The 25,513-nt window shown below is 42.3% G+C and overlaps 1 protein-coding gene across 5 annotated transcripts in view; it reads left to right on the forward strand.

The window, feature by feature from the left end:
- TSNARE1 (t-SNARE domain containing 1) overlaps positions 1-25,513 on the forward strand; it is a 469,040-nt gene that overhangs the window by 246,445 nt on the left and 197,082 nt on the right. For 4 of the 5 annotated variants that reach the window (XM_064642560.1, XM_064642873.1, XM_064642632.1 and 1 more), the window contains one exon: positions 4,218-4,385. In XM_064642560.1, coding sequence (XP_064498630.1) covers positions 4,218-4,385 — 168 coding nt within the window. The remainder of the gene's footprint in view (positions 1-4,217; positions 4,386-25,513) is intronic. The other variant, XM_064642791.1, reaches the window with a different exon arrangement.

Consider the following 25,513-nt stretch of genomic DNA (forward strand, 5'->3'; position numbering starts at 1 on the left):
GGGTTGGAAGGGGATTATTTTTGGAGGGGTCTCAGACAAGCAACTTCTGATGCAAACATTTACTGCTGATAAAGTGCAGACCCTGGCAGAAGTTGTCACCCTCCAGATAAAACCTTTTTTTCTTTCTTATTTTTTTTTCTTTTTTCCTATCAGCAACTGCATACAGAATCTCTCCATTGGTAGAATAAATCTGATAAAAAATTGTAGTTGTAAGCAGCAACGATTTTATCCTCGTGGAAAGATTTTATCCAGCAGGAAAAATGTTGTGCCTGGGCATAATTTTTCAGATATGATGAACAACAGCATAGTATGACCCTCAGTCCTGAGGATTTAATTTTAAAAGAACTACTGAGTGTATCAGATATACTCAACTTTTTTCTCCCCTATCATTTTTTTCACAGGCAGGGCTCGGTTTATAGATACATCTTGACAAAGATCCGCCACAGGCAAATTTCAACAAAAGAACAACTTCAAACACATCCAATTAACAATTTATGAAAGGAAATCCAACAGAAAATTGCACAGAGATTCACAGGGCATAAAATTTGACACTAAATCAAATTTAATGTGGAAATGCCTGTGCAGGGAGTTATGGCCCCTTCCAGTGCATTGTCAAAGGGAACTTTATCTGTGGAGGCTCAGTGAGTGCCCTCCATCAGATCTTTCCTTGCTATAAATAAAGTGTTTTGTCAGACATGGCAATGAACATAACTCAGAAGGGAATGAAGACCACTGATAAGCCAAGCTATGTGCAGCTTTTAGTCAGAAGTATTAGAAGTGATTAGATTTCTTCACACTTTCAAATCTAGGATTTGTTCACTTTATCACAGAAATGAGGGGCTCTGTACCATGGGCAACACAAAATCATTTTTAATTCGTTAACACAGCACACAGACCCTGAAAGCAGGTCATGGTGACTGTATTTAATATTATTATGGAGCCATTTTGATGTCTGGAAGGAAATATCAGCGCCCCTTCATCCTGTTGTTTACTGCTTTACTTATTCAGCAGCCGTTGTTGGATATTTTGGGAAGATGTTAAGCATACAAACTCATATCATTGTCTTCAGCAGCTCTGAAATTAACTTAAGTCACTCCTTTATTTAGAGGAAAAGATCTTTGTCTAGACCATTACCTATTTAAACACAGGGATAGCTACTTTTTGTAGGAAATCACTGAGCATCATCTCTTGCAACCTCTGAATAATTTGGAGGGGGGACGTGTTATTTACAGATACCAGGACCAGCTAGTGAGGATGAGTAAGAGAGCTGAAACAGGCCAAGATGAAGGACATTTGTGATACAACTGTGCTATTCCATGGACTAATATAATTAATTTGAAGAGTTCTTTGCCGTATTTCTGGCTCTCCTGTTATTCCTGTGCTCCCACATCAGAATATTTGACGTTTGAACACTTGTAAATTTTTTATCTTTCACTGAAATTCATTTTGCATAGCAAAACATGGTTTTGAATGTCCGTTCCTATGCATTTAGGTCCGTGGTGCAGTGTCCTTGCTGCAACCAGAGTAGACAAATTTCATTAGAGCATTTTTTCTGCATTTTCAGAGGTCAGAAATTTGGGCTCTTCCAGCCTCCTTGGTGACGTGCTGCAGAGCTGCCTCTGCTTGTCTTAGTTAACCCACTGGTGAAAATGAGAGGACACCTCTGTCACTATGAATGAAGCATTAGAATACCCCAGGGATTTTTTTTCTGGAGTCCATTAATACATGCTTTTGGCACTGAAACGCTCTACCAGAGAAGTTAGTGTCCAAGGCACGTAATAATTAGTGAATAAAACACCCCCAGAGTATCTTGATCCCATTAAAATATGTCTTTTAAAGTGTAAATGAATTTTAACCTAATTTTAAATGATGATTATCTTCCTGTAACGCACCCTTTCTCAGTAGATAAGAGATCCCTGGGAAGTAGAAGGTGAAAAAGTAAGACAATAATGTCAGAGATTTTCATCTGTTTATATTTTGAATGAGACTTGAGTGGTTGCTGCTGAGTTTTCTATTTCCCTTTATTTCTTCCACCACCCCTCTCCCTTCACCACATTGTGTTATTATCCTTGTCTCCAACTAGGTATGGTGATAATAATAATAATAATTAACTTAGTAAGACAAAGTCTAAGTTTAGGCAAATACAAAAATTCATTGATTTTCTAAATACAGAAATTGTACATTTTTGAAAGAATTAAAGAAGTTAGAGAATTAAATAAGAATTTACAGATGCCTGATATTCTTCAAAGTTTAGCCAACCACAGAGTCTATATGTGTTAAATATTACTCATTCTCTCAATGCCTCCTCCACAGTTCCTGCAAGGCAGATCTCTGAGCAAAAAAATCAGAAGTAAAACACCTTATAAGTGACTTTTTTCCCCCTCATTTCTCTGCTTCCCTCATTTCCCTGCTTCCCTCATGCAGACTTGGTCAGTTTTATCATTCTTGCAGTGATGACTTTGCATTGTTTCCACTGCAATTTCCACTCGAGTCCTCCCAGTCCTTCCAGTTCTCCAGCCCTGTGTCCTTCCAGCGAGCTGCCCTATGGCCTGTTCACTCTGTGGAAATTTGGGGCAATTCATATTTTTGAATATTTATCCACAGTAAGACAGCAAAGGCCTTTATTTTTCAGGCACAATTTGTTGAAAAGCCCCAGTTTTTGTGCTTCACGTAGAAACTGGACATCCCCCTGAGTACTTGTGCTTGTTTTCTCCTCTGGCTTTCAGAGATTTTGGGGACATTCAGGTCAAGGATGTGCTATGATCACTTCTTCTTTCAGCTTCAGAGCATCAGAAGCACTTGGTTTGCTTTTGTACTGTAACTTTTTGTTAGGAGTCAAAGCTCAGCTCAAGACCACGTGAGAGGATCATGGGCACTGTTAAAGTGGAATACTCATGAAGTTGGAGGGTTGGAGCCTTCAGTGCCATTAACTTAGAACTTGAGCTCAGCCTGCAAACCAACCTTGTGTCAGTTCATTGTCTTAGTCCAGTCTAGACTGAACCTAACATAGGCACAGAAGCTAAAGGTAGAGAGGAGAAGACCTTGTTAAACCTTTGCCCCCTCCTGCAGTGCAGATTCAACTGGATCTTGAGCATTTTAAAATCTGGATCTGACTATAAATGCAGTTTTCAAAGGTAGTATGAACATCTGTCTACATAGAAAATTGGTATGTGAGGGCTTAGAAAATAAGTTGGGGACTTTTTAAAAAAGAGGGAGTGTGACGTATTACACGGGCAGATAGTGATAGGACATGGGGGGGATGATTTTAAAAAAGAGAAGAGATTTAGATGGCATATTAGAAAGAATTTAATTACTCAGAGGGTGGTGAGGCACTGGAACAGTTTTCCCAGTGAAGTTGATGGTGTCCCATACCTGAAAGTATTCAAGGCCAGGCTGGATGGGACTTGGAGCAGCTGGTCTAGTGGAAGGTGTCCCTGCCCATGGCAGGGGTTGGAACTGGATGAGCTTTAAGGTGCTTTCCAACCCAATTCTTCCAATCAGTTCTGTGATTCTGTGTGGGCATTCTTGCTTGAGTGACTCTTAAAAGGTCTGGGGAGGAGCAAGGATGATCAGCTCAACAGGTGATGCCAGAAGGAATATGGGATTCCCAAACAGGAATGAGAAGAGTTGTTTTTCAGCACTTATTACTGAAGTTCTGAGATCCACATCTAGGATCTGGTGTGTCAGCAAAATCAGGTCTACTCTATAGAGTGAACACCAGAACCTGTGAGTTGCTCATGCTGATGATTCGGAGAAATCATCCTGTGATGATTTCCCCTTTATGAGCTGTTTTGTTTATCTCATAAGTGGACAAGATGGGATCCTTTGTTATTTTGAACGTTGAAAGTTGGTTCATAAAGTCTTCAAGACAAATTTTTAGGCTTTCTGTGTGCCTGAGAAAGTGATTAATTCCAGAAGAATTTTCAGGAAAATACGACAAGGTAAATGTGTCCTTTTTTTAGACGTATGTTAAGGTTTTGTTCTGTCAGAAGTGCTGGAAAATTGAGGTTGGTTTCTGGGGCTCCAAAGTAGCTCAGGAGATTTGACTTCAGGTCCTAACATTTCTTCTGAGTCTTGAAATGCTTCCTCTCATGGAACTTACTTTTCTCCTCTTCACCATCTATTGTATATTAATATTTTAGTTTCCCACACTAAGACTGGGTAAAACTGGTTGACATTTACACTTCCTTTTCTTTCTTTCCATTCTCCCATCTCAGCAGAGCCCCAAGACCCCCTTCTCTGACCTACCTGATGATGAGAAGATCTTTAATGGGGGAGATGCCACGTGGCAGAACCAGAGCCAGGACCAAGCCTTGCTCTCGGAAATCACGGAGGAGGATCTGGAGGCCATTCGGCAGCGGGAAGAGGCCATTCAGCAGATTGAGGTCAGTGACCTTCTCCCATCATGGGTTTGTGAGCAGGAATTGCAGCTTCCTTGTGCTGTCTCGAAGGAAATGCTGATTTCCATTGCTACCAGTGCAGCGTCACTAAAAATGGGAGAGATTATCAAGTGCTTCTAAAAATGGAAATGGGTGACAGAAGGAAGAGTTAGAAATCCATATGACTAGTGGTGGAAATTACAGGAATTAATTGATGTTCATGGGCTAATGATTGGGTTCTTTTCAGTGAGTCTGCCATGGCAGAATCTGTAGTGAGGGAGCTTAAGCTGGATTCTGCAGCAAATCAACTTTTCTTGGTGCACACGAACTTGAAACTGGAATTTGTCACAGACAGAAAATATTCAGCTTTACCATGAGAGAGAATAATAGGTAGAAAAAAGGAAATAACTTGTTAACCTTTTCAAATTATTTCAAATATTTTGCTGTATCAAAGTATTTGGACGTTCTTGGTCTAGTTAAAAGAAGACATACTATTTTTATTCCTTTTTTTTTTTTCCATGTGCTGTAAAAATGTGAAATTAAAGGAACAAAAAGAGGCCTGAATAAGTTAAACATCCCACATTTTTCTTTTTATACTTCTCTTTTTATGCTTTTGGGAAACTCTTGTTACTTAAATTTAAGCGATAAATGGGTAAAACAAGAACATGCTAAATCTTTCTAATTTGTATGCTTTTACAGGCCTAAACTCAAGATGAACCAAAAAAAAAAAAAAAAAGAGAGCTTCAGAATGATCAGAACATTTAATTAAGGACTATACTTTGTCCTTTAATTGGATTCTGCTAATTTTATCAGAATAGATTTTGGTTGCGGTACAGCAGGAATTGTGATTGAGTTAACAGAGCAAAAAGGGGACAAACATTCCTACTGTAGAGAGGAACTCTGAGGCTGTGACCTCTGTTTGCAAACAGTGATGGATAAATCTGATTCAACTCCCTAAGTAAGAAATTTTGACAGTTTTACAGGAGGGGGTCGAGGTTAGTGTGTGTCTAATTTCTGTTATGGTTCTCTGAACAGAGATGAATGAGCTTTGTGGGCTTGTGTCCATTACTAGGAATGAAATTGTTAAAGAATGTGCTCATGCAGAGTATCTCTGGGTGTGATTTGTCTCTTCATACTTGAGGGATCTCGTTGCACCCACCAGGACAAACTGGAGGGAACTTTGTGGCAAGAAAATGCATGTTTCGGGCTGTTCCTGCACTTTGATGTTCAAGAAGGTTGGTAGCAAATGTACTTCTGAAATGATGTTGTGGACCACAACTCCAGCTCACTGGAGATATTCCAGAACAGTCTGGACACACCCTTGTGCCATGTGCTCTGGGATGACCCTGCCTGAGCAGGGAGGTTGGACCAGATGACCCACTGTGGTCCCTTCCAACCTCACCCATTCTGTGATTCTGTGATTTTGTGACCCTTTTGTTTGAAATATAGTCAGTGCCTTTTTCTTCCTGTCTTTATGTCATCCCTGTCCTCCTCAGAAAACAAAAAACCCCACATTTAGTGTTTGTCCATTAGACATTGGGGATTGAGCAACCCCAAGCCAACCTCAACCTCAGCAGCTTTGGAAAACCAGGAGGTGTCTCCTCAGAGAGATCTTTATTTTCTGGTTAAATCCCACTTCTGTCCACAAGCTGATATCTCTGCATTAGGCTATACTGGACCACATGGCCATGGTGGGGTAATTGAGGGGGGTTAAGTGAATCCAGTCATCGTCCAAAATAACTTGTAAAAAATAACTCTTAAAAAAATACCACACTTGTGTACTGTGCAAATTTTGTATGTATTGATTTGATCCTGGATACCTTTTCAATATGAATTTACCTCTGAATAACTTATTCAGTATATGCAATTAATGATTTAGTCAATTTAGGCAGTTAATGTTGTTTAGGCTTTTACTTCCTAAGAATGTGTGCACTTTCCTTTTACCTGTTTATTTCCCAATATCCTGTATCCATTTTGCTTTGCTCTCCAAGATCCATGTTCATCCTGTGAGGAGGGCTGCATTCCACAAGCATTATTTCAAATGTAGCTTAAACATTTTTCTTCAGGAGGAAAACATTTAGGACTGATGGTATTTTATTTAACATCACTTTTGAAAGAAATGTAATGAAAATGAGGATTTTTGGACTGCATTGTACCTCTCCCCAGCTGCATTTGAATAAGCAGATGGTGCTTTTTAAATAATTTTCACTGTGTTTTGTTTTTCTGTTTGTTGACCCACATGAACATATTTCTTGTGAAAGGACTCATCTAGCACATTAAAGCTTCCCTGTTTTCAGCAGAAGTTGTGGGTACACAGAGAAGGGATTCACTGAGCTCATAGTCACCATAACAACTTTTCCCCAAAATGTTTTCAAAACCACTGAGTAACCAAGAAGGTTAAAATGAAACATTATTCTCAACTGTCAAACACAACTAATAAACTAAATTTATTGCCAAATTGATGTATAGCACTTGTTCTCCGTTGTTCTTTGGGGACCAGAATGAAGAATAGAGCTGGGCAGAACTTGTCTTATGCAAGTAGATTGCTCTCACTGGGATTTTTGTGTTGCTGCATATCCAACACCAGGAACATATAGATCTCAAGCAGCACAGAGGAGATCACAGATCACTGATGGAACATCATAAATTCTGGGCCACACTGATTACACACAACTCTGGGGGAGCTCATGGTGCAGCTCATGTGGCTTTTTTTTTTTTTCTTAAGAGACATTGAATTTGCCCTTTTTGCAAGAACAGGTATAAAACCTTTTTGATTGCTAAAGAAACGAGCGAATAAATTCTCTTCCTGTCTTGTGTCCTGAAAAACAGATATAAAATCATGCCCATAACAGAAATTTTCTTAATGTTCCAATTACTTTTTCCCACTTGTGTGTTTTCCACATCTCCAGTGTCTCTTCAGAGGTTCAGGTTAATGGGACATTGTTCTCTGTCATGGACATCCCTCGAGGCACTTTGCAGCATTCACAGTTTCCACCTAGACAGATAACAGCCATGTCAAAAGTTCAGCTGGCTGTTCATTTTATTTAAATGTGCTAGTTTTGCTATTGCTTGCAGATTAAAACCAGAGAAGTCTGCTAGGGAGATGTCTCGCCAAAACCTTACATTTTGGATAAATATCTTTATTGCTTGGAAATGTCAAAATCTGGTAGGACACAGCAGCCTTGACACAAGTGTTATTTCTTAAAATATTGCTTTGAACTGTTATATAAAACCTATTTTAACTTGAACTGTATTGGCAGTGAATAATAGATGCCATAACAACTTTATATATAGCACTGTAAAATGTGCCATCAGAAATACATGAGCTGAACTGTAATGTGCATTGTCAGTGCTCAGTGCTGGCACAGGCTCTGTCACAGCAAATATATAAAATTTAGCATCTCATGCTTTTCATTTCCACCTGTGGTCATGTGAAAAATGGGAGGTGATAAAAGTTTGAGAAGAAATGGGTAAGTATTGAATGGAGAACTTCACAGAAGTTCAGCTGGTGATTGGAAGACCTATAGGAAAGATGCTAAATGCTGTATTGATGCAGAAAGCCTCCAGTGATCCTCCCAGTGCAGATGGCTTCTCTAGAGGTGATGAGGAAGGAAGATAAGAAAAACCCCTTCCAGACCACACCGTCATTCCCTTGGAGTCACCAGCAGGTCATCCTATCTCCTGCACAATCCTCTTTCCCTTCTCATAGAAGTTTCCCATCCCTGTGCTTCCCCCACAACAGTGGGAATTCTCCTACCATGAAGAGTGGGAAGCAACCTGGTCTAGTGGAAGGTGTCCCTGTCCATGACAGGGGGTTGTAACTGGATGATCTTTAAGGTCCCTTCCAACCCAAAGCATTCTACAATTCTATGATACCCTGAAAAAAGCAAAGCACATCCACAGAGCTGCATTTTAGTCGATGCTTCTCTTGGCAAAAGAGAAGAGGAGATGGATAGGTTATGGCAACAGGTATGAGGAAAATGCTTTTATTTTTAGGAGAGGTTGTTCCCACTGGGTCATTGTTGAGGAATGTTGATGTTTGTTCCCTCTCTGTTTTGAAGAGCAGTCATAGATGGCAGCCTCCACGCCTGTCACTCAAACATTTGTAAGCAGACAGAAAATGAAATACAATAAAAATAAAACAACAACAACAAAAACAACAAAAAGCCCCATAGAGTCTGCCAGAGTGTGTTTGTTAGTTCAAACTTGTTCCTTGTTCACTCATTACCACGTAGCATTTCTTGCTGAGGGGTATTTTTGGTAAAATCTTGCAGTTTAGAAGGTTTAGTGCAAGCCATTTTATACCTTTTATCAACTTCAATAGTGCAGGGCTTTGACTTATGAGGGCTCTGCCTGCCTCTTCGCAGAGACTTTTTGACTCAGAGTAATGTATAAATAACACAATATCATGACAAGCACCGTCAGTGAACGAGTGTCAAAAGCAGCATCTTCTCCTGGCAGCGTGGTGGAGCCCAATTATCATGAGCAGCAGAGCTGCCTGAGCGGTTGACACGGCCATCCCTGGGACTTGGTATTGAGTTGTTCCCTAAAGAATCCGCTCCAGTATCCTGCCCACTCTAATTTAAAATGACCTGAGCTGCAGGACTACCACCATTTATTTCAGGAGACTATTTCACGGTCCAGCAGGCTGCGGTGTTGATGAAATGCTTCCCTCTGCTCCTGCTAAAGATCCCTTTCTCATTCTCAGCTTTTTACACCCAGTGAAACTCTACTGGACCCTGCAAATAATTCTTCTTCCCCTTTGGCTTTTAAACTCCTCAGATGCTCACAGTTATCCTCCTCTTCACAAGTCACTCTCTCTTGCTTTTCAGTCACTTCAGTGCTCTCTTCTCAGTTATTTCCCATTTGTTATTTCCTTGCTCCTCCAGCAGCAGACCATATATAGGATTTTGTTGTACCACAGCTGAACAGAAGAAATGTGTAAAAAAAACCCATGGATCCAATTCAAGGTTTACAAGTGCTGATGGAAAATTTCTAGATTATTTCTCCACTAGGAAATTAAATATACCAAGGACACAGGAACTGGCTCTATATACTTCTAAATTGTTAAAGCATATCCTGGCATACTTTTGACCCAGATTTGCCAGTTCTTGCCCAGTTATTGGCAGAGTTTGAGAGTTCACATGTTTTCTAAAAGCAGTTTTGATGCAGCCACCCAGTTCAGAAGGTGAGGAGACTTAATGATGTGGATGGAATGAAGTGCATACCTGCAGTTTCAGTGGCTGAGAACAGGCATCTCCCATGTCCTTGTACAGCTGCAGCCCTATTGATTTATGATTTGATCACAAAAATCTCCTTTAGTAGTCACTGACATTTAGAGAAGAGGAGGAGCAAGGTGAATTAAGGGTGAATTTTGTGGGGAAACTGTGCAAGCCTGAGGGCAAAATAAGGTATGTGTGAAAATAACAGCTGGGCTCTTTGAAAATGCAGAGAAGCCTTGGTAATTCTTGAGAACAAAATGCAGCCTGTCCCAGCAGACTCAGGCAGGGGCCCTTTCCATTGCATATTGATTTGGCTGTGCCTGCCTCTCCATCCCCTTGTGGCCTCCAACACTTGTGCATTGCTAAAAACCACGATTTCTTGCCTTCATGTCAAAGCCACTCACAGTCAGTCTCCACATCTTTAACATGTTGCTTTCAAGCTGCCGGTGTTGTTCCAGCCAGCACTGAAAAGTTTTGGTAATTGCAGTTTCAGAGGCTTGGTGAGAATAGTAGAATATCTGAGTTGGAAGGGACCCGCAAGAACCATCGAGTCCAACTCCTGGCCCTCCACAGGACAACCCCAAAATCACACCATGTGCCTGAGAGTGTTGTCCGAATGATCCTTGAACTCTGGCAGGTTTGGTGCTGTGACCACTTTCATGGAGACCCTGTTCCAGGACCCAACCATCCTCTGGGAGAAGAACCTTTTCCTAATATCCAACCTAAACCTCTCCTGACACAACTTCAGGCCATCCCCTCGGGTTCTGTCACTAAAAGAGCAAACACAAAAATCCCATGCACCCACAGAGAGCTCTTGCTGCATTTCCTTCTCTTTCCATTCCCACTGTTTATTAAATGTTATAAATATATCAATACATATCCATCTGTCCCATAACCCCAATACAGCCAAACAGAGAGGCCAGAGATGAAATACCACTGGGTCATACAATGTGAAATTTCTCTCATGATCTCCCTTCTTCTCACACATCATTTTTGCTACAGCTGCTTGCAGAAGTCCAAACTTTTTCCTACTGGCTGGTTAAAACTCTATTTCTTCCTCTCCTGATGGAAATTATTCGAGCTTGTGTATTTTTGCAATCAGTATTTCATCAGGGATATGTGTTCAACCTCAGATATCACTTTGTAAGACAAAGAGGTTTCAGGAATATATAACAAATCTTTTTAGCCCTGGGAATTTCTTCTGTCTCAGGTGTAACCTTGTGATGATACTGTGGGTAGTGAAGTGTTTTTAACTAAATTGGAGAGGTTTCCACTGTATGCTAGAGATAATTTTCCTTTTCTCACTTACGTTCCCAGTGCCTTACCCAAAGACTGTTAGTGTCAGAGTGTCTCGCCCTAAACCCTTTTCTTCATGCACTATTCCTTGCTTGAAGAAGGTAGTAATGAAAGCCTGGATTCAGCAAATCCCTTATGTTTGTCTTAGCAGCTTTATTGAATAAGGATGGACTTTAGAACCTACTAAAAGTGAAGTATTTCCTCTACAGATGGAGAAAATAGTGCTGAGACACACATAATTTGCTAATAATCTGAGTTTTAGGGAGACACGTCTGCATATTTGTATCTACAGAAACTGAGCTGAGTTAAAGTCTCCTCTATGGTCTGTCAATGTACATTGATAAGGTGGAGAGCTGGAAACAGAGAGATCTCTGGTGCTTGGGGTGAAATACTGTTTAGCTTCTGCAAATCCTTTTGCTTAAGTGTTAATATTTCTTTTGTTAAAAGAATGTGTTACTTTCCTCCTGTATTTACTGCACTTTTGCCTATGTTTTTTTCTTGCCAGATGATGACTGTCTCAATAAAGGCAATATCTTGCTCCTGTTTCTGTTAGCACAGACAGCACAAACATCATATGCCTCATCAATACAGCTATTCTTGTGTCTGTGATTTGCTGCCCCAAAGGGGAATTGCAACTCTCACCTATTACTTAGGTTAGAGCAGTTCACTCTCTGGTTCTCTGATGCTAATTAATATCAGTGGAGATCAATAGCCCATCAACCAGCTGAGATCTCCCAGCAGTGCTCAAAAGAGCTGTTCCTGCAGATTTGACTCCTTTTGCCTTCCTGGATTGGATGCTGTGCTTTCTTTCATAATTCTTTTGGACAGGGAAATCAACGTTTTGCCCAATCCAGTTGGGGAAATAACAATAAGTGAGTCATGAATAGATAAAAGATCCTGTTGGCAAAGCCCTGGAGCATCTCCAGACCCTGCTGGTTGGAGAGGGAGCCTGCCATCCATCCCTGAGCAGCTCAGGAGAGAGAGGCAAGTGAACCAAGTGTATTGAAAAGACCCTACAGAGGAAAAAAGGGGAAGAGATCACTGAGAAGGAGATTGAAATCCACATTTCACAGCAAGACCAGTTCACATTCCCTCCTATTTACCAAAAGGTGCCTGGTCCTTTATAAATTATCCCTGACAGGAATAGTCTCTCACATCCTCATGGAAATTAGACTGAAAATCACATTCTTAACAGTATGAACAATGAATGTCAAATTTTAGAGGCTGATGCCAAATACAGTATAAGTTTATGCCCTCTACACTTGCAGGCTCATTTTGTTCAGGCATTCTTTAGTACTTTCAATTGCTCCTTTATGAAAGAGGATGTTTCAGAAGTGTCTTTCCCCAACACCCTGTTCACCCATGTGTCTCCTCTGGTTGTCATTTCCTTGTCTGCATTGAAGGTACTTGGTACTGAGGCCACCAGACAGCTCACTTGAGGCAGAAAGACTGTTAAGAGGGGCTGTGGAGGAACTCAAATTTTAAAGTTAATATTTTAATGTCTTTTATTCCATGCAAATTTTTATCCAGAGCCCTGAGCAACCTGATCCGACCTCACAGTTAGTCCTGCTGTGAGTGAGAGGCTGGGCTAGAGCTCTCCTGTGGCTCCTTCGAACCTGAATTATCCTGTGATCCCATTATCTCTCCATCTCCTATGGCTGCACCACTGAGGGCTACCACAAGTTCATGTGTTAATCTTGCTTCAGTCTAGAGCCAAGACATCTCTATTTCCCTGCCTGTGTGAGCTCCCAGGTCATTCCCATTCTCCTTCCTCTTTCATCTATTGCCCCTGCAGGTAGGGGTTTCTGCTTTGCTGCCCCATTCACACCACATTTGTGTCTTATTTGGAGAATATTTAGGATTTTAGGATGTCAGCATCCTTTTCTCCATGAGGTAGAGGCTGGTGTGCAGGATGGTATCCGTGTCTGTGTCTGCACCTCCCTGGAGGAGAAGCCCTCTGAGGTGACCCTGTGCCCTGTGAGTCTGTATCCCACCAATGGGGTTGCCCAGAGAAGTTGTGGATGCCCCATCCCTTAAAGTGTTGAAGGCTGGGTTGGATGGAGCTCTGAGCAATCTGGACTAGAGAAGGATGTCCCTGCTACAGCAGGGATTTGGAACAAGATGATCTTTAAATTCCCTTCCAACCCAGGCCATTCTATGATTCAATGGTTTTGATGCAGAGAGTTGAAGCACTCACCACCAGAGTCACATTTTCAGAAGAGTTCAGATCTGTCTTGTCCAGGAGCAAGTGGAATGCAGATCTCGTGGGAGCACCTTTGCTCCTGTGGCCATCAAGACCCACATTTTTTGAATATGTGGACTTCTGTTGATATAAAGAACAAAGTTGAATTCTGTTCTAATGTAAGGCTCAGGTATTGCTGTTGAAAGATGAGTGATGGAAGGATTTTAGGTCAAAAATCAAACTCTCTATCCAGACAGTTTTGTAATTTTACTCTTCTTCTACTGAGCTGTCAAGCACTAAAAGGACTTTTCTGGATCACCATAATCATTCTTGTGTGTGTCTGAGACTTCCTTCTTTCCACGTTTTAAACTGTTCCATTGCTTTAAACTGAAAGAGGGCAGGTTTAGATTAGATGTTAGGAAGAAATTCTTCCCTGTGAGGGTGGGGAGGCCCTGGCACAGGTTGCCCAGAGAAGCTGTGGCTGTCCCATCCCTGGAAGTGTTCAAGGCCGGGTTGGATGGGATTTGGAGCAACCTGGGCTAGTGGAAGGTGTCCCTGCCCATGGTGGGGGATTGGACCGAGATGAGCTTTAAGGTGTTTTACAATCCAAACCATTCCATGATTCTCTGATTCTCAGTACCAGGCAATGCTGCTACAGCAATAAATATCTGCTTATTTTTAACTCTCCCTTTGGTGCTGGTGGTTTTTGGCACAACAGTTCCCAAGTCCCGTCTTTCCTTGTCAGTTCTCACAGGCCGGATAAAAGCTGCAACAGATTTCTTACCGTGCTCCTATTCCCATTTCACAGCTGGAGAAGCTGAGCCATTATGGATTGTTTCTTTGCCAGTGGAGCTCCATAGAAATGTAAATTCCTTGCCTAAGACCTGGGAAAGAGTCAGGATTGGTGCCAGGTTTAAAATGCTGCTTGTTCTGTACTTCCGCACCGAATTCTCTTCAGACTGTGCTGCGATGAGAGATCCAAATACAAGATTTGGCTTATTTAGCTTGTCATTTGTCTCCCCTTATTTGAATTTCTAGGCAGGTGGAACACGCTCCTGTTCAAAAAAAACACACTGTCATCTATTCAGCTTGGATGAAGCTCCAGGAAAATCCTGATCCTCATTTGTAACTGAAGGCAGATCTTCCCTACAGGGGGAGCTTGCTGTGATCTGAAGTTTCGCCCGTGATATCACAACTTTATCAAGAGATGCTAAATAGCAGCCTGTGTCTCTGAAAGCACAGAGCAGATTGCTCTGTCAGAGAGACAGATAACTTCTTGCCCTCTGAAAAAATCTCCAGATATGAAGATGAAGCTCTAGGAGGAAGGGTGGGGGTGGGGAAGAGCTGCTCTGTACCTGTGAGCACAAAACACACCTGGGGGAGAACTTACAGGTGGATGTCAGTTGTGTCAGAAAATGTGCTGTTGAGGTATTAAAAGATGAGTGGCCTCCTGGGTGCTGTTGGACTGAGACAAATGTCCCCGAGGGATTCAGGTACAGTGCTCCGAGCTCAGTGCTGGAGACTTCCACTGGCATATGCTGATTTTATGAATGATGGTTTTATGTCTGCAGAAGGAATCTGTGCTCAAAGCCCTTGTACATACAAGGGCATTTTGCTCCTCTCAAGCTTCTTGGCAGACCCTTTTCTCTCCTGGGAATGATGAGAGCCCAGATATTTGTCAATGATGAGCGGGAACAACTTTAAATTTCATTTAGTGCTGAGAGATCTTGAAGTCTCTTTAAGAAGGCTGAGATTTCCTCATGTAAGGAAAAACTCAACATAATGTGCAAGACCAGTGTTTAAGGGAAGCAGTTACTGTTTCTTTTCCTGAGTGGTTTTAGGAATTGACCGTAAATTCAGGGAGTGTGAGGAATGACAGAATTATAGAATAGTTTAGGTTGGAAAAGACCTTTAAGATTATCAGGTGGAACCATTCACCTAACACTGCCAAACCCACCACTAAACCCTGTCCCCAGGTACCAAATCTACACATCTTTTAAATCCCTCCAGGGATGATGACTCCCTGGGCAGCCTGTGCCAGGGCTTGATAACCCTTTAGGGGAAGAAACATTTCCTAATATCCAACTTAAACCACCCCTGGTGCAACTTGAGGCCATTTCCTCTTGTCCTGTTGTTACCTGGGAGACCAAGCCCCACCTCACTGCAACCTCCTGGAAGGTAAAGGAGAACACTGTCTGTGCTCCTTATCCCTTAATCAGGCATCCCAAGCCCTTGAAGTCTTTCGATGGTCCTCAGACTTTTTATTGAGACTTCATTGCTCCCTATCAGAAAAAAAAAAAAAAAATAATGGATAATAATCTGAGGGTTGTACAAGAGTAGCAAGTTTTCCCTTCACATCTTTAACCCAGACCCCAGGGAGGCAGCAGACTGCCCTAAGTGGGTCTGGTCTACATACTGGGCTTTCTTCTCCCTTCAGAACAGAGTTTTTTCAGCTTCTCTGTCATCTGTGCCAACCAGCTTTCTGGTGGAGCAAAGTGCCTTCAGAAGACTTCAATTTATCATGGATTAAATTAATTTGATGGTTCAGACTCAGCCAAGAAATTGGCTGTACCTGATCATTGCAGCAGAAGGGGTTTTGCACCAAGTAACCCATGTGCTCTCCCCATTGCCTAAAACATACACAGCAACTACTCCTGGAGAGTCTCCCTCCCTGAGGTTTTCGGGGATTTGTGTCTTTCTCAGCAAAATTCGGATGAGAGCAGAAGTGTCTCCTTGGTTTTGGTATTTTTAGCATGGGGTGGGGGCAGTGGGGAGTGATATTGAAAGGGGGGTGGGAGACTAGTAAAGAGGCAAAGTGAAGGATGTCTGGATCTACAGTGATTCAGCAGAATGTCATATTTAGTCTCATTTTGACAGTCCCTATAAACACATTGCTGCAAATTTCAGCCCTTCAAACGGATCAGATTAGCAGGTGCTGCCAGCAGCCAGGGCCCAGAAGTCACTCTGTGAGCATCAGCCCCTGTATTTGGCATTATCCTCTAAAACAGCCCTCAAAGATGAACTTTCTAGAGCATTTCTCTACAAGGCATTTCTCTCCCTTCTCTTTCTCCTTGTTAAGTACGTCTGAAAAATCTAAAGGCGGAAAAAATTAGGAGCAAACTCCATGACTTCTCTGCCTCTCTGATTTCAGCTCATGTTTAAAAATATGAGTCTCAGCATTGGGATGCAAGGACTTTTGGGATTAGGTCCTTTCACCCTGAGTGTATCTGGAGGAAATTAAAGGAAATCCTGCACCTTTGCACCTTGGTGCTGGTTGCTGAAGAGGGAGTCACCTCCTGCTGAAGTCTGACAGGGATAAGCCGTGTTCCCTGGGTCCTTTCCCCTGGTATTCTTTCCAATTTATATCACTGGGAAGGGTTAAGGAAGGTGACTTCAGGTGTTGCCATTAGAAAGTCAAATTGCAAAAATAAAGCATTAAAAATAAATGCAGCAGCGGAATTGCTGAGCCAGGGAATAAAGAGCTTTAAATGCAAACAGGGAACTGGCTGTGAATTCATCTACCAGTCACCTGTCTCCCTGTCTGAGGATTAAGGACTCTGTGTCTTTTGTGTCTTCACATTCAACTCCAGGTGCTGCTGAATGTCACAACTTTTTACAGCTTGCCTGTTAAGATTTAGAGGAACTTCCTTCCTTTTATTTGGACAGCAGTAGGAAGATTATTACTTCTCATGAGTCACCTCATAAGAGAGACCCAAGGAGAGTCTCTCATAAAACAGTGGATTTTAAATATAGGTAGTCTTCCCCAAATACACCTCAAGACTTCAGTGAGTTAATTTGTTTTTAGGGTAGATCCCCAGCTATTGGAAATTGGTATAGATCCACTGCCTTCAATGCTGTAAATGAACTGGTGTCTCATCTTGAATGACTTTCAAACTCCTCCAAAGAAAGGCATGAACAGCATTTCTGTCATGCACAGCCCTCCTCTCCCCTGGGTGTTTTTGCAGCAGCACAAGGTATTTTACAGCCACACTCAAACAGATCCTGCCACACTTGATCATCTTTCAACTTTTTCCTGTCCTTGTCCCTCCCTCCAGGTACTCTGTTATCCCTTATATCTCAAGGTGCAGTGGTCCATCCTTGTTGTCCCCGTTCTGTGTTTGTGACACGGGTACTTTACCCTGGACCTTTGCTGGGAGGTGGGAAGCAGTCAGATGGAACGTTTTTCTGTGTGTTGCTGGGATTGGGATGGTCTCATGGGATCACAATCTTTGCTGTGGGCAGAGGACAGCTCAGAAGGATTTAAGGGCTGGAAGCTGTGCAACACAGAGGAGGTGTGGGCCAGGCTGAGTGAGCAGGTGAATATCTTTAGTATCACAGTAGCACCATCACCTCCTAGTTGGGGACAGTGACATATCATGCGTTTTTACAGCTCTAATGTTCCCAGGGCAGCTCTGCATCCCCACAGGATGTGTGTAGTTATTACACCATGGTGAACAGTCTTGGCTTCAAATCTACCTCAGCCTGAGCTTTCTTTTCTTTTCTCCCCCTGAAGCTGGTGTTTAATTTTCCAGCCCTCTGTGTGGGAGTGGTGAGGTTTGGGTTAAAGACTATTATATAAATACCTCTTGCTATTGTTTTTCCCCGAATGCCTGTGGAGTTAGAGCATCTATTGTTGTGTGCCATCAAAAAGACTGCCACAATAGCTTTGGAAGAGCTGTGGGAAACCAGTGCTTTGTTTCCCAGGTGGATTTTCTCCGTAGGTGGGTTGAGTCAGCTGGGTGGCTGAGCCGATGGCTTTGTTCTTCAGGCTCTCTGATGCTTGGTGACCTTCAAAGAAGGTGAGGCTGGACCTTGTCCTCTGAGATCTGGGGTCAGGAGAGCCACTGAAATGCCACCTGCCTCCACCACATTGTCCCTGTCTGTGACAAAGGTGCTGGCACTAACTGTCCATGTTGCATTAGCACAGAGATATAAATTAGTCCTTCCCTTCTAAGTGAGGCTGGAGCTGGTGAGTGGTGCCAGACTGGCAACCTTGTGTTATTTATTGCCAGTTCACTGTGCTCCCTGATCTCTTGTTTGCTGTTTTGGAAGGCATCAGTGCATTAGGAGAGGTTTTTCTTGGGCTGCTGGAGTCTCTCTGCTGAACTCATGTGCCAAATGCAGGAGCCATTTTAATTTCCTCCTCTTTCACTTGCATTCATGAGTGTTGAACATCATTCATTGTCGTATTATTGAAAGTGCTGAGGACTTTCTGATGTTTGTAACAGCCTTTTCTTGTCTTGGCTACAGAAATACAGTCTGGTTTTGTCCTGTGCCTTGGTCCCAGGGCTTGGCTTCTATATCTTCCATGTACCAAGTCTGTGTTATTCATTATTCCATCCATTCCAGACAACTGTCCCCTCACTGCCCTGGGCATTGCACTCTGGGTACAACCTGCCTTTACCATCCAGTTGGTGTATCCCACAGTCCATGCTGAGCTGCCTATGTTCTGTCTTCTTGAACCTGGCCACATTTTGGGGTATTTTAAGGCCTGGTTATGATTATCCATGTCCTCCTCAGAGTCTGGAGCCACCCTGTTCTCACTGGACAGCCAGTTCTGACTCAGCTCCATGTTCCGCTTTTTCCTGGCAGGTTTTTCCATCCTCCAGTCTCAAGGCCTGCCTTGATTCTGGCTCAGGGTAACCTGTGACCTGTGTGTCCTTGGGTAGCTGTGCCTACTCCACCCATGTACCTCCAGATGAGACAGCACAAGTGCTCCTGGGTTTGTTGATCGTTCTGTATCAGATTTCTGCCCCAAGGGAGTGACCAAAGGTTACAGTTTTCTGCACCTGAAAAGGCCTTTCATGTTAACATGGCATTTGCAGGATTATCATGATGACAGATTGAGATTTTTTTTGTGGCTTGTTTTTTAGGATTTCTGGTTTTTTTCCCCCTCTCTCCACCACTGATTTGCCTTCCTGGATCACTTATAAATACATTAAAAAACGTGGCATCCGGCAAAATGCCTGGAGGAAGCTGGCTGTTAACCTTTTGTCATGAGGAAAACTGACCTACTTTTAGTTTTGGGTTGTTTTTTTTTTTCCTTTCTTTCCTCTTTCTCCTGACCTGCTTTTGCATTTGACATTGCTTTGTACCTCACTCCATGGTAGTTACCTTCTGTAGTCACCTGAGGAGTGACAACATCACAGACCTTTATAATGTGAAAAAGAATTAAAGCAACTGGTTTGCAGTTTCTTTTTCATTTCCACTGAGTTATTGACTTGTTTAAAGAATTGCCAGGGCTAAGTGAGCTGTGATTTTCCTTACAAGGACCAGGGCTATCACATCCTTGCATGTGCTTTGTTCTTTTGTTCTGTTTTAGCCATTTTACCATGATGTGTAAGGTTTTATTACTCTATTCATCATTCAAACAACCAGGACTTTTTGTAAAGCTCAGTTATTTGTAACTGGCAATCTGCAACTGGAGCTGTTCTTAAACAGAGTTTAAACAGAGTTTAGATGTTCCCATGAGCAAGTCAGCTGGGGGATAATGCAGGTCATAAGGACTTCTTCTCACCTATAGGTTTCCAGGTGTTCCCGTCTGACTTTAAGGCCTCATAATATTCTATGAAAACACACTTACCAGAAAATAGTTCATCCAATCTGATTTTAAAAATTTGTTCTATTATGAGCTGACCCATGATCAACTTCTTTCTCTTAATTTACTGTATAACTACTCTTATTTATCTCAAAAGCTCAAACATAAGTCCATAATCACTGATAGCTCTGCTTTGCTTCTTCACCAGACTGTTTGGTTAAAATACTGGTTTTGTGTGTTTTGGTTTTTTTTTTCCTTTTTCTTAGAGTGGCAGTGCTCCATCCCTGCTTCTGTCATCCCCAGCTCTTGGAGCACTTTCTTTCTTTGTGTCTAAGTTGAGAAGACTTTTGTCACCTGAAGCTTTTGTAATTTGAACTTTCTTCTGTAGAATCATAAAAATCATAAAATCATAGAGTCAATAAAAAGGTTTGGGTTGGAAAAGACCTTAAAGGTCATCTAATCCTAACCCCCCTGCCCTTGGCAGGAATGCCACCTGCTAGACCAGGTTACTCAGAGCCCCATCCAACCTGACCTTGAACACTTCCAAGGATGGGGAATTCCTGGAAGTATTCAAGGGAATAACAAATATTTGTTTTTTTAGAGACCAATCTTTACCTTTCTGTTTTCTGCTTACTCTTAAAATTGTGGCATAGCCAGATGGTTTTTAGGGTCACTTCCAACCCAAACCATTCTATGATTCTATGATTCTATGATTCTATTCTCTTGATAACCATAGACTGATGATCTATGGTTATCTATGAGTAAATGCATTTATAACTCATCAGTCTGGATACTAAAAATAAAGAAAAACAATGTCCTGATTTTGATGCACACTTTTAATTGAACAAATGAAAAGCCTTCCATTTAACCATGCCAGTCTTATCTAAGTAGTGTTCTGGCACGCTGCCCTTTCACCAACATGACTGTGCATTCCAGCAACAAAATAGGGGGAAAAATCAATTATATTGGAAAAACAAAACCCAAGCCCACAATAATTGAATCTCGTGATAATCGCAGATCAGAAGAAGAAAGTTATTTTTACAGTTTGGGGAAACTAAATGAAAATGTGGGGAGCAGAATGGTTGGCCCAAGTCAGGATGAAATTCTTAGTCTTTGTTGGAGAATGATGCAACACGTCCTTTGATGTGACCTTGCAAACCAGTGACAGTATCTCAAATCAGGCCAGAATTTCTGGTGCTGGCAAAACATTATTTTTTAGTGAAGGGTCTTGAGGGGAAGCCATACAAGGAACAGCTGAGATCACTTGGCTTGTTCAGCCTGGAGAAGAGGAGACTGAAGGGAGACCTCACTGCAGTTACAAGTTCCTCAGGAGGGGCAGAGGAGGGGCAGGCACTGAGCTCTGCTCTGTGGGGACCAGGGACAGGACCCCAGGGAATGGCCTGAAGTTGTGTCAGGGGAGGTTTAGGTTGGATATTAGGAAAAGGTTCTTCCACCAGAGGATGATTGGGCACTGAACAGGCTCTCCAGGGCAGTGGTCACAGCACTGAGTCTGACAGAGCTCAAGGAGCATTTGGACAATGCCCTCAGGCACATGATGGGATTCTTGGGGTGTCCTGTGCAGGGCCAGGAGTTGGACTTTGATGATCCTTGTGAGTCCCTTCCAATTCAGGATATTTTGTGATTCTACAATTTTCCTACTGTGACTTTGACTTCTAAAAGACTTACAGCTTAAAGGATTTGCAGGGTTCACTTCAGCAAATAAAAGATCAATGTGTCCTCTCACCCACTTGAAGAATGGATGTGTATCCAAAGTCTGGGAGATGCACAGGACAGACCTGTATAACTTTTCCAGGTAGAATGTCAAGGTGGGAAACTTCATATGCATGTTCTGGTCCCACCTCCCCAGTGGACTGAGTTTTAATAATCTTTAAGTCTCACAAAAGCTCCTGGTGATGAAGCTGCTCTGCTACTTAAAAGAGTCTTTGCTGGGACATTGAACAGACTGGAATTACCATTAAGGAATAAGTAAACTCAGTCTGAGACAGCAGTAAGGAATTTCCTTTGATAGTCATTGATGGACCAATGTGGGGTCCATTTTCTCCCAGGTAAGAAGATGACAAGAAGAAATGGCCTCAAGCTGTGCCAGGGGAGGTTTAGATTGGATATTCGGAAAAAATCCTTCACAGATAGGGTTGTCAAGCACTGGAACAGACTGTCCAGGGCAGTTGTTGAGTCACCATCCCTGGGGGGATTTAAAAGATGTGGAGATGTGGCATCTGGGGACATGGTTTAGTGCTGGGCTTGGCAGTGCTGGGTTAATGGTTGGACTCGATGCTCTTAGAGGTCTTTTCCATCCTAAATGATCTTATGGTTTTATGAAATACAAGTGTTGGGGCAAAAAGAGAACTTTCTCAAGGTGGTCTAATATGCATTCCTTGGGTAAAAATTCTGTTCTCCTGTTATTTGAGGTGGATTGTAGCCTATTTTGCATTGATTTAGGTAATTCTGGGTGGCGGGAAGATCACAGCAAGCAAGAATGCAAAGTACCTTCCCTGGGAGATGAACAATCCAATTTCTGCACAGCAAGGGAGCAGGGAAATTTAAACCCAGCAGCATTAATGGAGAATTTGTCAGGAAAAAAATGAAAAGTCTAATAGCCAACTGAAATGCAGCTACATTTCCCTGAAGTTTAACTCTTCCTTGCTAATGCGCCTTCACATGATGGGATTATAATGTCTCTGTGTTAAAGGGGAGAGGAAACCCTTCTTGGTTGCACTCATCTAACTCCCCTTTCTTCTGGAGATAAAGGAGGAGATGATGGTGGGGGTGAAGAAAAGGAAAAGAAGAGAATTAAGACTGGAAAGAAGCCTTGAAATTGGCAGCTGTCAGCAGCCCTCAGGACAAGTGATAAAATGCTGCATTAAAGTAGCTGCAGTGTGAAATGCCATTGACGGAATAACGAGGATGGGAAATCACTTTATAAATGTGCTTACCAGGATAAACAGATGTGGCTGAGGGCAACTCCACTCTGTCACTAAACACTTGAAAGGGCAAAATTTATGGCAGTCTATTTCCTGTTAAAAAACCAACCAAACAAACAAACAAACAAAACCAAAAACAACAAAACAATGAAAAGATACTAAACTAAACCCAGAGAGGCTTCAGACAGATGTGAGGGTTCAGTGCACATGGAAGGGTGGGAAACAGGGCAGAAGGAAGGACTCTCCTGTAATAAACCATTTGGAGAGAGCAATAAATCGAAATGTGGCCGTGTGATGATGCTGAGGAGGGAGGGGGCTGGTTCCTGATGGTTCCAAGGGCTGGTTCCACTTTGCAGAGGCAGGAGCCACTTCCAGGCACAGCTTGGGGGATTTCACAGGCAAAATGGGCAAAAGGACATTATTTTTGTCTTCTGCTGAGCTGGGAGTGACTGGACAGCAGCTGTTCATGAAGGGAGCCTAAATCTAAAGGATTCTTTAGGCTCTGGTGAGGACATAAAGGACTGTATAGGCCATGGGGGATGTGCACCCACGAATAAAAGATTTCTGAGCTCTTTCATGGCCTCTGGCACCTGGGGAGGATGAGATCACAGAATCATAAAATTGTTAAGGTCGAAAAAGACCCCTAAAGATCATAAAATCCAACCATCGACCAAGTGCCATCACCATGTTCACCACTAAACCATGTCCTCAGGTGCCATATCCACATGTTTTTTGAACACTTCCAGGGATGGTGACTCCACCACTTCCTTGAGCAGTCTGTCCAACCAAAGCAAACAAGTGCAATTTATGTTTTGGGGGGTTGCTTATGGAAACTAAAAGTTTATTCTCTTTCTGTTCTGAATTGCCTCCTCATATTATCAACTAAAGAAATGCTGCAGTTGTGGATGAGTGGCAGTAATACCCCACCAGTCCTGCTCCAGGAGGTGAGCAGTGGTTGGTGAGGGTGGTCAGAGAGGTCAATCCATCAGTTTATGCCAAAGAGCCATCAGACAGTGAGATCTTCTTGTCACAAAAACAGTTTGAAGTGTTGGAACTACTTCAGTGGCTTCTCAACGTTGTTCACCAAGGCCTGATATGACTATATTGATATTACTTAGTATTAGTAAAAAGTTAAATATATGTTGCCTCAAGTTGCACCAGGGGAGGTTCAGGTTGGATATTAGGAAAAAAATTCTTCAGTGAAAGAGTGGTCACCAACTGGAACAGGCTCCCAGGGAAGTGGTAGAGTCACCATCCCTGGAAGTGTTCAAAATATGAGTAGATGTGGCACTTCATGATAGGGCTTAGTGGAAATCGTGGTGTTTGATCAAAAGGTTGGACTTGATGATCTTGGAGGTATTTTCCAGCCTTAATGATTCTATGATTCTGTGTCATACTCTATGACATACCATAATATGAGGTTTGATACCTATAGTACCTAAAATCCTCTGTGATGGAAAGTTATTTATTTCACCAATCTGCCTTGAATAGAAAAAGAAATAAATTAGCTGCAACCTTAGCACTAACCTTCCAAAGGTACATACAGTCTGAAAACACCCAGTTCCTCCACTTCTCATCCCACACCCTTAACTCCATCCAGCTTTCCCAGTGCTTCCCTCCTTGATCCAGAGACACCTGTGTGTTGCTGGGAATTAGCTGAGCCACCCCCCATTCGAGTCTAGACTCTCACCTGCCTCATTTGCAAATTGAACCAAAATTAAAACAGTCCATTGAAAGCTGATCTGAACTCGGGGAGCACAAGCTGAGCGTGATTGAATATAAATGCTTAGAACCTTGTGATAAACTGGAGAGATGAATCCAAATTCCTCTAAATTAGCATTTCCTTGGGGAGAGGACGATGCAGGTGGGAGCCAAGGCAGGAGAACACATCTCTGCTGGGTGGCTGGTGGGTTTATAAGCACAGGAGTATCTGCTCTGCCACTGTGGATGTGCTCGATGGTTTCTAAATGCAGCCTTTGGGACAGGGCCTGGCTTTGCTTGGCTGTTGCACACTGCTGTCAGGATTCCCTGCTGCAGATGCTGCTGAAGGGGAGATGCTGCTCTCTGCTTGTTATCTGTTACCATTTAATGACAGAAAGTGTCTTTGTTGCTATTGATACTTTGGTTAAAGCTTATTGAGTTTTACCCTTCATTTTTGTGGGCAGGGGTGTTTAGCAGAGCAGGGTTTGCTGAGTTTGTCTTAACACGTGAAGGCTGAGGAAGAGGTGCATGATTTAATCAGTTTAGTGACTGCAATTGATGGGAAGTTTGTGGCTGAAATAGTCTGTCTCTCTCTGATTTCAAGGTGCTGCATTGATTGCATTGAATATTAGACAAGTAGAGTTAAGAGCAATCTTTAAACATCACCAAATCCTTCTCTCTCTCAGCTCTAAGACAGGATCAACAACCCAAATCATTAACTTCTGATATGAGTGTCTTCTGTTGCAGTTTCAGTCCCTGAATTTCTGTCAGATGGGTGGTGAATATGGAGAACAGGTTATTCCCTTCCTATTTGCAACAGTTCCACTTATTAGAAAGGCATTATCATGTGTGTCGTTACCCCCAATCACACCTTTTCTTCATTGACAAACACACTACATTCTGATTTTCTTATCAGCTTTTTTTTCTGACACCTTTGATCATTCTCATGGCTTTTCTCTGAACTGTCTCCAGGTGGTCCATCTGGGAATTATTGCTCAAAATTAGGCACAGTAATTCATCTCACAAGTGTCCCCAGCATCCCTCAATGCTTTTGCTTGTTTGTTTGTTTGCTTTTTGAGGATTTCTGCCCAGGAAGTTGCCTCCTATTCTTTCCGTCTGACTGTAGAACTTTGTATTTGCCTTGTTTGACTTTAGCTGTTTTTTCTTATTGTATTCCTCCAATTAACAAGATCACTTTGAATTCTAATTTTATGTTCTTACAGGTTCAAGATATTTCTGAGCTTCACTGCAAC

The sequence above is a fragment of the Pseudopipra pipra genome, chromosome 1 (assembly GCF_036250125.1).
Source record: "Pseudopipra pipra isolate bDixPip1 chromosome 1, bDixPip1.hap1, whole genome shotgun sequence".
Classification (NCBI taxonomy): domain Eukaryota; kingdom Metazoa; phylum Chordata; class Aves; order Passeriformes; family Pipridae; genus Pseudopipra; species Pseudopipra pipra.